Source organism: Grus americana, chromosome 21, assembly GCF_028858705.1.
Source record: "Grus americana isolate bGruAme1 chromosome 21, bGruAme1.mat, whole genome shotgun sequence".
Taxonomy (NCBI): Eukaryota; Metazoa; Chordata; class Aves; order Gruiformes; family Gruidae; genus Grus; species Grus americana.
Window position 1 is genome coordinate 9,102,048 of NC_072872.1, and position 14,466 is coordinate 9,116,513.

The 14,466-nt window shown below is 50.6% G+C and overlaps 1 protein-coding gene across 10 annotated transcripts in view; it reads left to right on the forward strand.

Moving 5' to 3' along the window:
- CAMTA1 (calmodulin binding transcription activator 1) overlaps positions 1-14,466 on the forward strand; it is a 299,381-nt gene that overhangs the window by 69,726 nt on the left and 215,189 nt on the right. For all 10 annotated transcript variants that reach the window (XR_008580122.1, XM_054849895.1, XM_054849894.1 and 7 more), the window contains one exon: positions 3,709-3,776. Coding sequence is in view for 9 of the 10 variants with exons in the window: in XM_054849895.1 (XP_054705870.1) it covers positions 3,709-3,776 (68 nt within the window). In the remaining variant the exon portion in view is untranslated. The remainder of the gene's footprint in view (positions 1-3,708; positions 3,777-14,466) is intronic.

Here is a 14,466-nt window from a genome sequence, read left to right on the forward strand (position 1 = left end):
AGCAGAGAAGCCTTCCCCAGCCCGGTCCCGTGCATCCCACCCCTGGACAGGTTTCTCCATCCAGGCTGCGGGCGCTGACCCGAGGCGTCTCTCTGCTGAGCTCCTCTGCTTCTCATGCCTGGTGCACGCAGCTCTCCGATCCGTTTCCCTTAGAAACCCGGCGTTTCGCTGTGGAGCGCCAGCTTAGGGTTTGCCCCAGTGCCCAGGGTGTGCCTTTCCCTGGAAACTCACCTTTTTGCCTGGCTTTGTGTGCGTGCGCGTGCGAGCGTTTGCCGCCAGCGTCCCTGAGCCGTCTGTTTCTCGCAGCTCCGCTCCGGTTTGAGGTGGCAGACGAGAGATTATTCTCCCAGAGTCTTGGTGCTTCTGTAGTGACAAAAGTCAGCACAGAGGTGTCAAACCATGAGTAGGGATTTCTGCTCGCTTCTCCCCTGCGCGGCGCGGGGTTGCGTGCCGGGATGGCGTTCAGCTCTCCTGACGCCGGACATTGTTCGGGCTCTGCGTGCCCGGTTTCGGCTCCCCCTGCGCCAGCAGCCGTGCGAATCGGATCGAGGAGCTGGTGGTGCGGTAGGTCGCGATGCTGAGCACGCCGGCCCCTCCTCGCTGGTGATGGCGAGACGTCCCGGTGGAGGATGTGGTGCTCTGGGGTTACGGGCAGGCATGGGCAGGGCTAGCAGATGATGCACAAGGTTTTGGGGGGTTTTGGGTTGGGGTTTTTTTGCCCCATTTGCACGCCAGTCCCTGTAATTCTGAATACTCAGGACATGGAAGGCAGCGTGGAGGATTCACTGTCTCTTTGCTGTACATGTTAATTTATAGCACTGCATTTTCCTTGTTATCCAAGATATTTCCTCTGGAGGAGGGAAATCAGGCTGTAATATATCATTAAGCAGAAAGCCTGGGGGAGCTCCTATCCTGGTTGATGTGGATCCTTCTTTTATCCTGTTAGAAGAATTGAATTACACGTTTTGAGTTCTCTGAAGATCCAGCTTGGACTCTGGTTGGAGCTGTGGCTTTCCTTACTACAGCAGCAGGGGTAGGAGCTCCCCGGACATCTCGGTAACACGCGTGTGTGTTTTGTTGGGTCACCGACGTGCCCGCAGCAGCGATCTGCAGCTTATTCTTTGGTTTGCCCAAATTTGCTGAGCTGGCGTGGGCCGGTGGCGTGGAAACCAGCGTTCTGCCTCCAAACGGGAGCGTCCCGTTGCCGCAGCTCCTCCCACCAGCGGCAGTGATGGGGTGAAGGTTTTGAGCGTGCGGGGTATGGGCCGGCTGGAAGGAATAAAGTAAATGAGCCTGGGGCAAGAGTGACGTTCATTTACCTGAAATACTTTGGTTTTCTGCGCTGCAGCAGGGTGTTTTATTCAGCCACGAAACTCATACATTGCTTTGTTCTCCTTACGGCAAATTGATTTTGAGTAGGAATAGGCAAAATCCTGTGCTAATCTGAACCCCCCCAAACCTGCCTGTTTTTGCAGGATTTTGAGGGTGAATCAGCTGGATCCATCTCTGTGTTGAAGGGATTTGCTTCTGTAAGTACCTGCTCGTGCAGACCATCCGCCACGAGCGTGCAGGGCATTTGGATGTGCAGAGAGCTCCCGCCTCGGCATCCGCTGGTGCTCGTTCCTGCCTGCGCCCAAAGCTCATGTGGCTGTAAGGTGCGAGGTGACGCAGATTTGTAACGTAGCAAGCCGAGGATGTAACGTGGGACGGGTCGGGAATAAAGTTCTGCAGACTACAGCACATTTGGTGGAAATACTGCACTGGCTTTAAAAAAAAAAAAAAAAAAGCAGAGATCTCATTTTGTATTTTTGGAAGAATTTTAGTTGCAGAGTATTTTATGGTTTTTTTATATATATATACTTACACACATGAAATCAGCGATTGGCTCCTACAACTCGCACCCTGTGTCAAAGCTGTGAGTTAATGCCGCATCGGTGGCTCTTGCGGGGAGCGATGGGCGATGGCTCTTTGGAGCCCGACGGACTCCTGGGGCCAGACCTTTTTGGCCGTGCCGTGTCTGAATTTTAGCACTTGCCTCCAATTCAACTGCGGCTCGTGAAAAAGTGCAAGGTTTGGCATGTTCTCTGGGAAGGTCAAGAGCGTAGATGCTGTGCCAGCGCCTGGCGCAGGGCTGTTTTGATGTTGAATTTTATGCGGCAATTAGCCAGAAATGAAAAAGAGGTGTTTTCGGAGCCCCGTGTCGCTGCCGCTCCTCCTGCTCACGTAGAAGCAGCACTGCTCCCCTCGTCTGCCGCTACGGTAATCGTTTAAAGATGCGGCGTTGGGCTTGGGAAACGAGGGGTGCAGCGGTGGATTCTGGGAGAATTTATTTGCAGTGTAAACATGTTGGTTAGGAGTCATTAATATGACATTCACACAACTCTAATAAAGTACATAACACGGAGATCTGGCACCGCTGCAATACCCGGAGGACATTAAGTATGAGTCTTAAAACTAAGAGTATTGGAAACAAGATATTTTTATGTCTCGTTTGGGAGTAATATAATTGCATTTTGTGGCTCTAGCAGATGCTTGGGCCAGCTGGTGGGAGAGCATTGTGGATTTTTTTAGCTTTGGTACTATACAGATACAACCCTTATATAGAACTATCTTTTGAAAAAAAGAAAAGAGAAAAAACGATCCCCTGGTCGAAAGACCCGTTTCTGGTGTGTGCGGGACCTTGGTGGTGGCGCAGCCTGCAGACGCTGCAGCAGCTCCGCTCTGGTTTGAGGCGACCGAGCAGTCAAGGCAGCTCCACTGACCTTTCTGCTCAGCTTTTGCTGTTGCAGGTCTCTCTCGGAAGGGAGACTCTGGACCCGGCTGCGAGGCAGTTTTTGGAAGAGAACCATCCAAAACCTACATATTTCTGAGTATTTCTTCGTGGGTGGGGAAAAAGGTTTGTTTCCAGCAGCCTGCAGACTGCAGCCGCAGGGGTCCTTGGCCATCTCTAGGCGTCGGGACGTTGCTGGTGTGGTGACAGCAGCCGTCGTGGTTGGGGACGGTCACCGGTCCCGCATCTCCTCCGGTGCGGATCGGCCCGGTCCCTCCCGGGGCTGCCGAGGATGCTCAGCCTGTCTGCGGCGTGGCCGCCCCGTAGCCGCTCCGTGTCTGTACCAAGGGAATTGATGGGCGGCCATCCCATGTTCGTCAGGCGTATGTACGAGCACCGTCGTGAATTATCTTGCTGGCGCCGATAATTTCCTGCGAACAAATCGGTTCTGATCTGGAAGTAATCGCCCGTATCATTCCTGCAAGTGGGAACGATGACTTATGTTAATGTCACCCGCTGGCTTTTTATGGCAACGATTAATAATTCAGTAATTCTCTCTGCAGTGATGCTGTTCTATTTATAAATATTTAATTGAGCTTCCCACGTCCGTGTTGTCGCTGCCCTCCCCTTTGCCTCCTGACGTAACGCCAGGCTCTTGGCAATGCTGCGGTCACTGAAGTTACCAGCAAATTGTCTGTGCTGGAAAATGTTAATGCCGTTCCTCATTTGCATCTCTTCGTTACGTTATTTAAGTCTGGCTTTGGTGGTGTGAACACGACCGTTGAGCGAGCACGCTATTTCAGGCAAGGCCTGATTTAAGCTGCAGACCTAACCCGGGGCTGGCGGCTCCTTGTCTCTGTTATGAATCTTCTCTGTTGTAAAACCTTCCAACACAGCCATGCAAATAACTTTTTTTTCTTTCTGCGTTTCTCTTTCAGGAAATTGCAGCTTATTTAATAACGTTTGAAAAGCATGAAGAATGGCTAACAACTTCCCCTAAAACAAGGTAACGTTGCTCGTGCTTCAGCCTGTGAAAACGCACGTTGACTCGTTCTCGCTGATGACTTGACTCGCTCATCGATGCCTTGGCCACCGAGTGAAAACTCCCAGTCATGCTTGATGGCTTGTGACACCAAACTCTCATTAATTGACTTAATGAGCGTTTTATTGAATGAAATCAGATTGATTAAAAATGGAACAGCTGCAATCTTGACAGGTTAAAGTTTTAACCCGATTGTTCAGGATTTGATTGTATCCCTTCATGTGAATAGATTTGAAAGCCTTTGAGCGAGGTTCCGGGCTCTCTATCTTGACGCCGCTCCCCGCAGCCTCCAATTCAAAATAAATAAAAGCGTGCCAAGCCCTCCCCGGTGCTCTGCCCCATTAACATGCAGGCGCAGGGATTGTTTGCGTTTTGGTGTTTTTCTTGCCGGGGTTAAGTGTTCGATGGCGAGGAGATCCCAAAAAGCCGCATTAACAGGCATGTTTGCAGTTTATTATTCAGTAAATGGCATGTCTTCCTCGCAGTGCCATAAATGTTTAACTCCTCCGCTCCCCTGAGAACCGACATGTCAAGTTTGGGCTGCGGATGTTTTCCTGCCGTTTCAGTTGTGTTCAGGCTCGCAGTTTCCCTATGTCTCCCTGACACGAAAACTGACTCTTGCTTTCTACTGTTGTGGGCTTTCTTTCTTTCTTTCTTTCTTTCTTTCTTTCTTTCTTTCTTTCTTTCTTTCTAATCCGTGGTTTCCTATTGAGGGGCCCTTGGAGGGACCTTTCCTGCCGATGGCAGCCAAGGGGCTCACCTCGGTGAGCGTGCAAATGCTTTGTGTCACTCCCCTTCCTGGCTGCAGGACAGCAGGTAATACAATAATATTAGAGAAGGTTTTTTTCTGACCTGGTCATCCCAGTTTCGAAATGAATGCAAACTAATTTCTTGCCGAACCTTTGCCAGATAAGCCTATGAAGTGGTCGGAAAACATGAACTAGTCTGGGTATATGTGGTGTTATTACAGACATGAGATTATAAATGTCTTTGTAGCGGTGTCTTATGATTTGAAGAGTTTGGTTTGCTAAAGGCGATGCATGACAATAATTTTCTGATGAATATTAGAGTACCTTCCTCCTGCACGTTTACGCTTGGAAGAAATAACGTGCCAGGAGAAGGAAAGTTGTGATGGCTGTTCAAGGACCTTCTGAAATTGTTGAGTTCAGTTGAGTTAGTTTTCCTTTTTTTTTTAATATAAAAATTAATTGGAAGAGTTAAATGCTGAGTTCATACAATCAGGGCTCTCGGTATTACAGAATTAATGACATCGATCCAGCGCTGAACCGGAACACTCCCTGTTCTTTGTTTGCTGCTGTGGGTGCCACTAATTTAATCTCAGAAAATGAATAAAAACGAATTGCACCACTGACACTTATGGAGTTTCTTAATCAGGTGATGTATAGTGTGATTTGAGGAACGGCTGCTGGGCAGGTCGCTGCCGTGGACTCTGAGAGCGGTCGGACGATGCAGGTCAGGAGCTGGCGGCTGTCGGAGCCGTTGGCCGACGGTGGGTATCGGCGGTGGGGTTTCGCCGCCGTCCAGTCCAGCTTCCTGCGAGGAGCCGCCGCTGAGCCAACTCGACGTGGTGTGACCTGCCCGGTGGCGGGCTTGAGAACCAATTAGTTACTGAGCTAACGCAGAAGGTGGCAAAAGAGGAAGGGTTCCTTTCCAGCCATGCCTGCCGCTTCTGGACGCCTTCGTCTTTTCCTCATGGAGAAGTTCCCGTGTTTACAATGCTGCTTTGGTCGCGGATGGAGGAGGAACCCTCTTATGATACTGTTGTGGTGGCATTAGAGGAGCTGTGAGAAATCTTTTCAAGGTCTCTACGATCGTCTTTTTTTAATGAAACTTCTTGTTGAGTGACTCTAGTTGATAAAATATGCTGATATAAAGACACAGGAATATTATTACAACAGTCTTTTGAGCTCTCCAGTTTATCAACATAAATTAACGAGTACACCTCGCAAGGCGTCGACCTTGACGTTTCCTTGAGATGGTGTTTGGTTAGTTGATAATGTGCCAGATAATCCGCAATGGGTGTTCCAGTCAGCAGGGTGAACTGGGGAAGCTTTCTGCTAACGCAGCAAGGCTGAAGCCTCTGACATTTCCAAGTTTAAATGCAAATCGTGCTGACAAAAAAAAAATAAATTACTTGACATTTGTATATCAAGTAGAACTTAATTGTTATTTACATTGGAACCTCAATGACAAAGCCGACTTTCTTCGTCCAAAATCGTTCTGCTGGATGGAGATACTTTGCTTATCTGTTTCCAAGTGCCTTCTGTAATTATCATTTTTAGAGTGTATTGAAAATATGCTCGAGCGGCGCAACGTAGCTTCACCTGTTTCACAAGTTAGGCTCAGGCAGCCGAAAAGATTTGGCCGTGCCCAGAAGCTGCAAGGTCGGTTTTCCAGCTGGGAACGCGATTCAGATGTGTTGATGCACAACGCCCAAACGTGGGGAGATCTCGTGCCCTGAAAAAACAGTTTAATGCAGGACCGGGCGTTCAGTTATTGGTTATCGAGGACAAAGCCGTATTTCTCCTTTCAGCGGATGGTCGTTGTCTCCCCGATACCCGGCGTCAACGGCTCCCTGCCCCTCACTGCGCTGCGTTTACATTGCTGCCGCACGTACAGCAAAACATGCGGGCGTTTGGGGCAGGCGTGCAGCAAGTACCAAGCTCTTGGTTTATTCCTCACAAAGCCCAGAAGATAAACGTTTCTCGGGAAGTGTTTCAGGAACCTGACGCTGTGATAAGCTGTTGCTTGTACTAGAATGCAAAGTGGCTGGGGAAATTCCCAGATGTGGGTTTTTCAGCCCGGAAAGAGCCCAAATGCTCGTTTTAGGCAGTGGGACTTGGCAGCGATTAATATTTCTGCAACTGAAAGAAGTTGGGCGGCAGCCTGCTCCTACAAATCAATAGCGATTTACATACGCCGTCAGTATCCATTTGGATAATTCAGTTTTACTTCTGCTACCTACTGAGTTATATTTAGCATTTTAATTCCCCTCTCCTGCCTTCAAGAAAACAAGCATCACTTTGGTCTAACAGGCAGGGACAGTAGGCTGGGCAGCGTTTCCCACTGATAAATCCCGACCTAATAAATCACAGGGTTGTTGGGACTCGGTTCTTGCAGCAACAGCAAGCAAAGACGGCTGAGCTCCGTTTGCGGGTCTGCGGGGAATGGGAAGGGCTCGTCCCACCCGTCAGAGCTCTTCCTTCGCTCGGTGGCCGGCGCGGGCTTCGCAGGGTGAGCCCAGACTTTGGGGCGGTTGGACCCGGCTCAAGTCCTAAGGACGTGCCAAGGTAACGAAAAGCAGAAAAATAAGTAACCCGACTTTCTTTCATCATAGACATCACGTCTTGGAAAGGACTATTCTACCGTTTGTTCTCCTCAACTTCTGCTGATGCTGGTGGCTGAAACAGGGGATGCAGACGACATTAGGCTGGTTAGAAATCACTTCCCAATTGAAAATGCACTCTCAACAATTGTTGTTTTCCTCTGTTACTTTTTTAGCGATTTTTTGCTGGCCCCAGAGTTTTGAAATTTCCTGAGAAATTCAATTCGTTATGTTAAATGTGGGCTGGTGCCTAGGCTGGAGCGGAGGGTACGAGTCCGCAATGAGATTTCGAGGGAGCACGGTGGGAAAACCTAATACAATGGCTGCTTCGGCGAAACCGCCTGGGGGGATGCAAAAGCGAGAAGAAACGCGCCTGTCTCCCCCGGAGAGCATCGCCGTGTGCGGTGAGCCCTGCTCCGTGCCGGGGGGCACGAGAGGGGCTGGGCAGGGATGGGGTCAGCATCCACCAGCCCCCCTGAGGCGGGGGCATTGCTGGGGAGGATCGACCCTGCTCCGCGGAGGGAGGCAGGATGAGTCCTGCCCCAGCGACGCGCCGTCCCGCCGCCCAAGGAGCACGCCCCGTTCCTTACCTGTCCATCGGTCAAGCTTGAGGAACGTGTTTTAGCTTGGATATCTTTATCGGGGGCTTCTTGAAGATAAGTTAGGATCTTGCAGTGTATTAATTTTTGTATTAAATAATTAATAGTAAAATTAATTGAATTATTCAATTTTCAGGTAAAAAAACAGGGTAATAAATATTCATAACTTAATTTATTAAGGGAATTTCCATTTCCTGTGTCATTAAAGTGAGATTAGCTAAGGTTGGGTTTCAATGAAGATTGAAAACAATCATGCTTTGGAATTAATTTACTGCGTTAGGGCATTATTACCTGGCGAGGCGGCGCCGCGATGCGCTCTGTGCGGGAGCTGTGTCGGGTAGGTGCTGCTGCCAGGACGTCCTGCGCTCGTGAACCGAGCCGGAGGCTCCGTGTTGAGGAGAAGCTCGTGCGAGCTGGAGGTCGTGAGATGGCGACCACCCCGAACTTGCGATCGATGGCAAAAATTCTGTCCCTCTCCCCTTCTGCTTGTCGCAAAGCAAAATACTCTCGGGACCTCGTTCAGACTTTCAAGGCACGTTTTAAAGGTCCTCGCTTTCTCGCATAGCTCGTACCCTCTGCGGTATCCAGGACCGTCAACCTCACCAAGCGCAGGGCTGAAATTTTGGGGTTTCTGCTCGTGCTGCTGGAAACTCTGTTTACACGCGTGGGGTCGCGTCTGACCTATTTTTCCTTCATCAAAGGCAATGTGTGTGCTGTCAGCTCCTTCTGGCTTGGGATGCTGCTCGACATAATCCCTGCTAAATGTGGCACATCTCTCTTTACACTGTAAAGATTTCATGACTCTCAACGCTTTCTTCTCGCTGCTCTCAGTATTTCCTACTCTTTTTATTTTTTTTCTTTCCCTGAAGAGGATAAACAGTGCAGAGATGGTTTAAGAGGCATTGATTCATACAGATTTTTAGCCCCTCTGGTCCAGGGGTGTTGCGACGCCAGTAATGAATTCCTTTAAACAGCTCACCCCGTTTGTTTTAACGTGACCGAGCAGTGGAATCTGGGAGCCATCGGGACGCCCTGGCCCAGAGCAGTTGACGGTCTCCAAGTATTTCCTGCAAACCCTTCCCACACGCCCCCCAGCCTGGGCAGCAGGCAGAAGCTGGTGCGCCGGGAGAGCTGCTTTCCCTTTGTGTTCAACCAGCCCAGGAGAGCTGCGTCACTGTGGAACGCAGCGCCGACCGGCCAACTCGGACAACCAAGGCGAGGTGTCCGTGTTTCCATCACGGACGGGATTCGCCTGGCACGGACGCTGCCGGTTGGCTCCTCCAGCCTGCTGATCTCTCCACAGCCACCACGCATGGTCACCGGGCTCCGACTTGACAGATACGGCCAAGGAAAACACATGGCGTTCATTTTCGGATAAAGTGACAGTCAAAATTTGGGCAGGCTCTGACCATTTCTAGATCAAACGTTGTGGGACGGGAGGATGCTCAGGGTTTCGGAGGCACCTCGGTACGAGCGAGTCCCCCCGTGTCGACCGTGCGGACGGAGTTTAACGGGCTGTGAGCCAAATAAGAGAGGAGCTGCCTTCGTCCTGGTTAGAGCAGATGAAAGGTAAAAATGTGCAAGGAGAGATTTTGGGTGGGGGCTCTGATGGCTGGAACCAGACCTGCCAGACCATCCAATACTTTCATGCATCTTATGCTGTCAGAAGAAGGGTCCCGAGAAGGATGGAGGGTTTAATTGCTGTTGCGGGCGGCTCAGGAGATGCCCTTTTCTATGTAACGTGTAAAGGCTGCAGAAGGGCTAGGAAAACTGGTATTTGTTCATACCATTTTAAACAGCAACAAAATTAAGTCTTTGTCGCATTTTAAAGGCTTTGCAACTTAATTTATATTCTGGTATGGTAATGAAGAAGCATCTTTTGTCCAGGAGGTGAGATATGCAAAAATAACCTTTAAGTTGCTCATAATTAACCTTTAATGATATTCTCTCATTTTTTCCCAATACATTCTCCGCATCAACAACAACGTGCAGAAGAGTGCCTGAGACTGCTTGTTGCATCTTAATGGCCTGCAAATACCAGCTGATGAAGAAGAAACTCTTTCCTGGGATTATCTCTTGACAAAGTTTTTTCCCTCCAGGAAGTCTGGCCCTGAAGTCGGAGCGCTGGGCTGGAGCCAGGCGTCGTGGCTCTCCCCGCTCTCCCGTCCTTGACGCCCAAGGTCCGGTGGAAAGGGGCGCGTCGTGTCTGGAGGGTGGATACGGTGTAATATTTATGGCAAATACAGCATGATTTAAATTGCGGATCGGTGCGTTAGCAGGCGTGTGATAGAAATCTGGAACTGGGAGGAGGATTTTTGCGCCCCGTGTGTGCGAAGAGCAGCCGGGAGCCGTGCATCACGGCGGACCTGCTGTTCAGATTGGAAGAATACAAATTGATTTGTATAACAAACCGCGTTTGTCAGAAGATGAGGAGCTGGCTACAGAGGCTGATTATTGTGGGATTTTTTTTTTTTTTTGGTGCTGAATAACAGTGTTTGTAGGTAATGAGCAGGCTTTTATCTTGCTGTGGCACGAGGAATAATTTGCTAACCTGCTAGCTGGCGCGCTTGGCAGGCGCACGTGCTGTTCGTGCGCACGCTGCTGGGCTTCTGGTGTCCTTTGATTTCTCTAAAAGGGTTGTGGTCTTCCTGGATATTTACAGAACTGTGAAATTACTCCTTTTTTTCCCCCTCCCAAAAGGTCCTGTCCTTTGCACTAGGAGAGTTTCTGCTTTCGATTCTAGTGTGCCTAAACAGCAAAGGCTTCTCTTCTCCCGCTGCCAGGTGCCGACTTCAGCCTCCCGCTGGGCTTTTCTTTTTTTTCCCCTTCCCTCCCAGCTTTTTGAGCGGCGTCCTTTTGCAGCCGATGTGAACTGGCGCAGCTGAGGGACGTTTGTCGCCAGAGGTGCAGGCGGCGCGGCAGGGTGTAATTATTCGACTGCCGGGCGATGCGTGAGGAGCCCGGGGCGCTGCTGGGCGCACCTCGGTGCTGCGGGAGGGGTGCTGGTGCGAGGGTGCTGCTCGCGGCTGCCTGCTCTCCTTTCAGCTCAAAACTTGCGGCTCTTTCTCCAGTTCGTGTTCCCGGCCCCTTGCTCGCTGCTCCCCAAGCTGCTGTAGGTTCCCCGGGCTGATGATGCAGGTTCGCTTTCCTGCAGTTTGCCCTCCCCTTCCCTAAGGCGTTGATCTCACAGCGCCCCAGTCCTTGCTGGGGTTCTGCAACATCAGCCGTATAACAACGGTAATGACGACTGTCCTGCTCGTACCGTCACCGTCAGGACGGAGCGACGTATTTTTCCATTTCGCTGCTGCTTTTCTGGGCTTCACCCACAGACTGCTATGCCTGCAGCGTTCTGTTTCCATGTGCCTTTACGCATTTTCTGTAGGTATGTGGTTGGTTTTCCAGGACCTGCGCATCCTCGTGCTTGCGTTTAAGAGGAATATCTTGCGGGAGGCTCCTTGTACGTCACGCAGCAGAAATGCTGGGGAAGTGCGTGAACCTGCTCAGGCCAAATGTAGAGGAGCTGGTGGGTGAGCAGTAAACGCGGAGGCTGAGGACACAGATACGGGGGCTAATATTTTTTTTCTTCTTTTTTTTTCTTCCTCGTCCTGAGAAACACAGATTTACAGAAATCTGGGAAAGATTCTCCTGGGGTTACACTTGGTTAGCATTCTTGTTACGTGCGCTGTAACGATACTTTAATATAATTAAATTTTAAATTCCATATAGAATCCGGTAGGTAGGCAGACGTACCGGTATGTTAAACTTTATGTCACTTAAAAGTGGTTTTCAAGTACATCAGAGGGAGACCATCCAGCTGTAAAATTATCTGCTTTATGACGCTGCATCGCGGCTTTGGTCTTTTTGTTTTAATTAAAAATGTACCTTAAATCTCACACCCTCGGATAATTTCCACCATGCCTTTTTGTTTCCTGTAATTTACTGACAGAGTGTAAACACACAAGATCCTTCTGCCAGTTTTTGGTATGGTTTATGGGGCGGGGGGAAGTTTGTTAATCAGGATCAACACTTTGGTGTTTTCCTTAGCTGATCCGGTGCTGCCTTTCCTTCCGTCCGGCCGGGTGCTCGCGACGTGATTTGTGCTTGGCCGTAGGATTATTGTTTCCTATTGATTCTGAGGGAAATAAAGCAGCAGTAAAAGCCCATCGCGAGCTTCCCGGTGGAACGTGAGGACTGGAAGCTTTCCTGCCAGAAATCCTGTTGTCTCCTGCGCAGTGACTCTTACGCCGCCGACCCAACGGGTCTCAAAGCGAGCGTCGCCTCGCACTCCTCCTCCTCCTCCTCTCTCGAGCATCGCCCGGCTCGGTCCAGCGACGCTGTGCCCGGTGCTGCCGTGGGTGGCTTTTAGGCACTGGATTCGGGGCCGGTGATGCTGAAGATGTTTCTTTCCTGGGGCCCTCCCCGCCGTGTAGCTGCCAGAGGTGATCCCCACCCCCCCCCAGCTCAGGAATTCTTTTTAATTCTGGGAAACAGAGTTTCACTTAAGAACGACTCCACGTACCTGGAAAGAACTGGGTTTTTTTCCGTCTTCTCCAGTGTGCCGTTGTCCCAGGGAGTCTTGTTTGCTCGCTGCTCAGACGCCTGGCACTTTTACAAACTGAGCAGTAAAATCTATCGACTCTGGCAAAGCCGTCGTGCCTTCTCGCTGTAGAGCCGAAACGTGCCAGTGTGTACCGTTTGAGTGGTTTTTTCCAGCCTGATTTAACAGTGCCACGTGCAGTGTGAAGTTGCTGAACAGCGTGGCTGTATTTTTAATGATAATTTCTCAAGCACTGGTCGAGATAGCGATAGAACCAACTCCTCCCGGGTAACAGCTGCGTGCCGGTGCCTGCGCTGAACGGACCCCGTACGGCTGCAGAGTGTCTGTGGCTTCTTGTCATCAAAAATGCAGACTTGGTGGACGTGGTGAATCCCATACTCCTCCTCTGATGGAGCCAGCGACCACTGGACCGTCGCTCCCGAACCTTGGAGTGCTGCAGGCTGTTAACTTCCATCTCCGTAGAGGACCCTGCACGTCGAGGCATGCCCGCCGCCGGGCTTCAGGCAGCAGGGACGTGTTTAGGGGAGGGGTACCAGTGGGTCCCTCGGGGATCGGCTGGCACCTCCCGGCTCCTGTCCCGGCAGGCAGCAGCATCCCTGCCTGTACTCGGGCGTGTGACTCCCGCTGCTGCCGGTGGGAGTGAATTGTGCCCATAGTATTATTTCTGTATTTATTTTATAAATGTCAATGATGAACTAAATGAAGATAAATAAGGCTGTTTCCTCTCGCTGTTTAATTTACAAAATCTAAATGAGACTAATAACATCTGCACTTGTTCCATCTTTCGGCTGGCTGGAAGACGGTTAGTGGCTCTGACGGCTCTCTGCTCAGCTTGTCTTCCAGTAACGTTTAAAACCAGAAGATTTTACAAACGTGGTATTAAGCCATTTGGTTTTGTCTGTGCTTCATCTTACACCAGTGGAGAAGTTGAGGGAGCGATGCAGATGGCAGAAGAACACCATCTTTACAACTGAAATTGCATTGTTTTAAGTGCTGTTGTTAAATGCAAGCGATGGGCGAGTGCGTCACGTTGAATTGCAGCGATGGGGGGGAGCAGAGGTGGGAGTAAAGCCTTACGTGTGACATCTTATCTGCAACCTTCCCTTCCCCATCTTCCTTCTCCCCGGAAAGGGGAGCTGTGGCCACCCACGGCTTCCCCTGGAGAAACAGGGAGCCGGCGTTCGCCCTGCCCGCGGGGCCCCGGCAGGTTATCGGCGCTTTCCTCTCCCTCCGTAGTCTGCGTGGTTTGTTCGTGGGGCCGAGGACCAAAGCGATGTACGGAGCATCCCTGCGCCATCGCGTCGGTGCCCTCTGGAAGGTGGCCGTTCGTCTCCCATCAGCTGAGCCTCTTGCGCAGCAAATGGGTCACGCAGGGGAGATCTACTCGCTGGATAAGCAATTAGCTAAAATAAGCTACTCAAAGGACAAGTCATGCAGGACTCTTGCTCTGTAACAAATGAATTAATTGACTTTGGTGTATGTGGATGTTCCCTCTGTTGTACTTAACTGCTGCTCCCGGGACGGGGGTGGCCGTCCCCGCCGCGCTCCAAGGTGACGTGAACGCCAAATGTGTTTTAGAGGCTTTTTCTGGATCTTCTGAAATGGCAGGATGTTGTGAGCAGAGCATTACCCGGGGCTGTGACACGGAGCTGCACCGCGTGCTGCTGGAACGAGGATTACAAATCTCCAGGCCCTCGGGTGTACCGGTGAGTCACCAAACGATCCGGCCAAGTTACCGGGTTTATTTACAGTAAGTAAATTAAAGCCCTGGTACAAATCTTTGCTGTGTAACAGGATTTGTGAGCAGCTAAGAAAGGTTGAAACTGTTGGACCAGTTACCAAGAAAATATTTTGTGTGTAAGGGAGGATTTGGTTCACTGAATAACGCGCTGTCCCAGCCGCCAGTGCTAAGGTGAAACGCGTCCCCGAGTCGGGTTGTCTCACCATCCTGCTTCTTATTTCTACTTTGCAATCTTCAGAGGGAAACTTCTAAAGCCAGCGATGCTGACGTCGTGGAGGAGAGGGGAATTGCCTGGGCGGTGAGCTGCCATAATTTCTGGTTTACTGGTGCATTTGTTCCCGTGCCGTACTGGTGCCAGGGCTAGAAAGTGTTCGTCGGGCGCTTGACAAGCGCAGGGCCGATGCAACAGC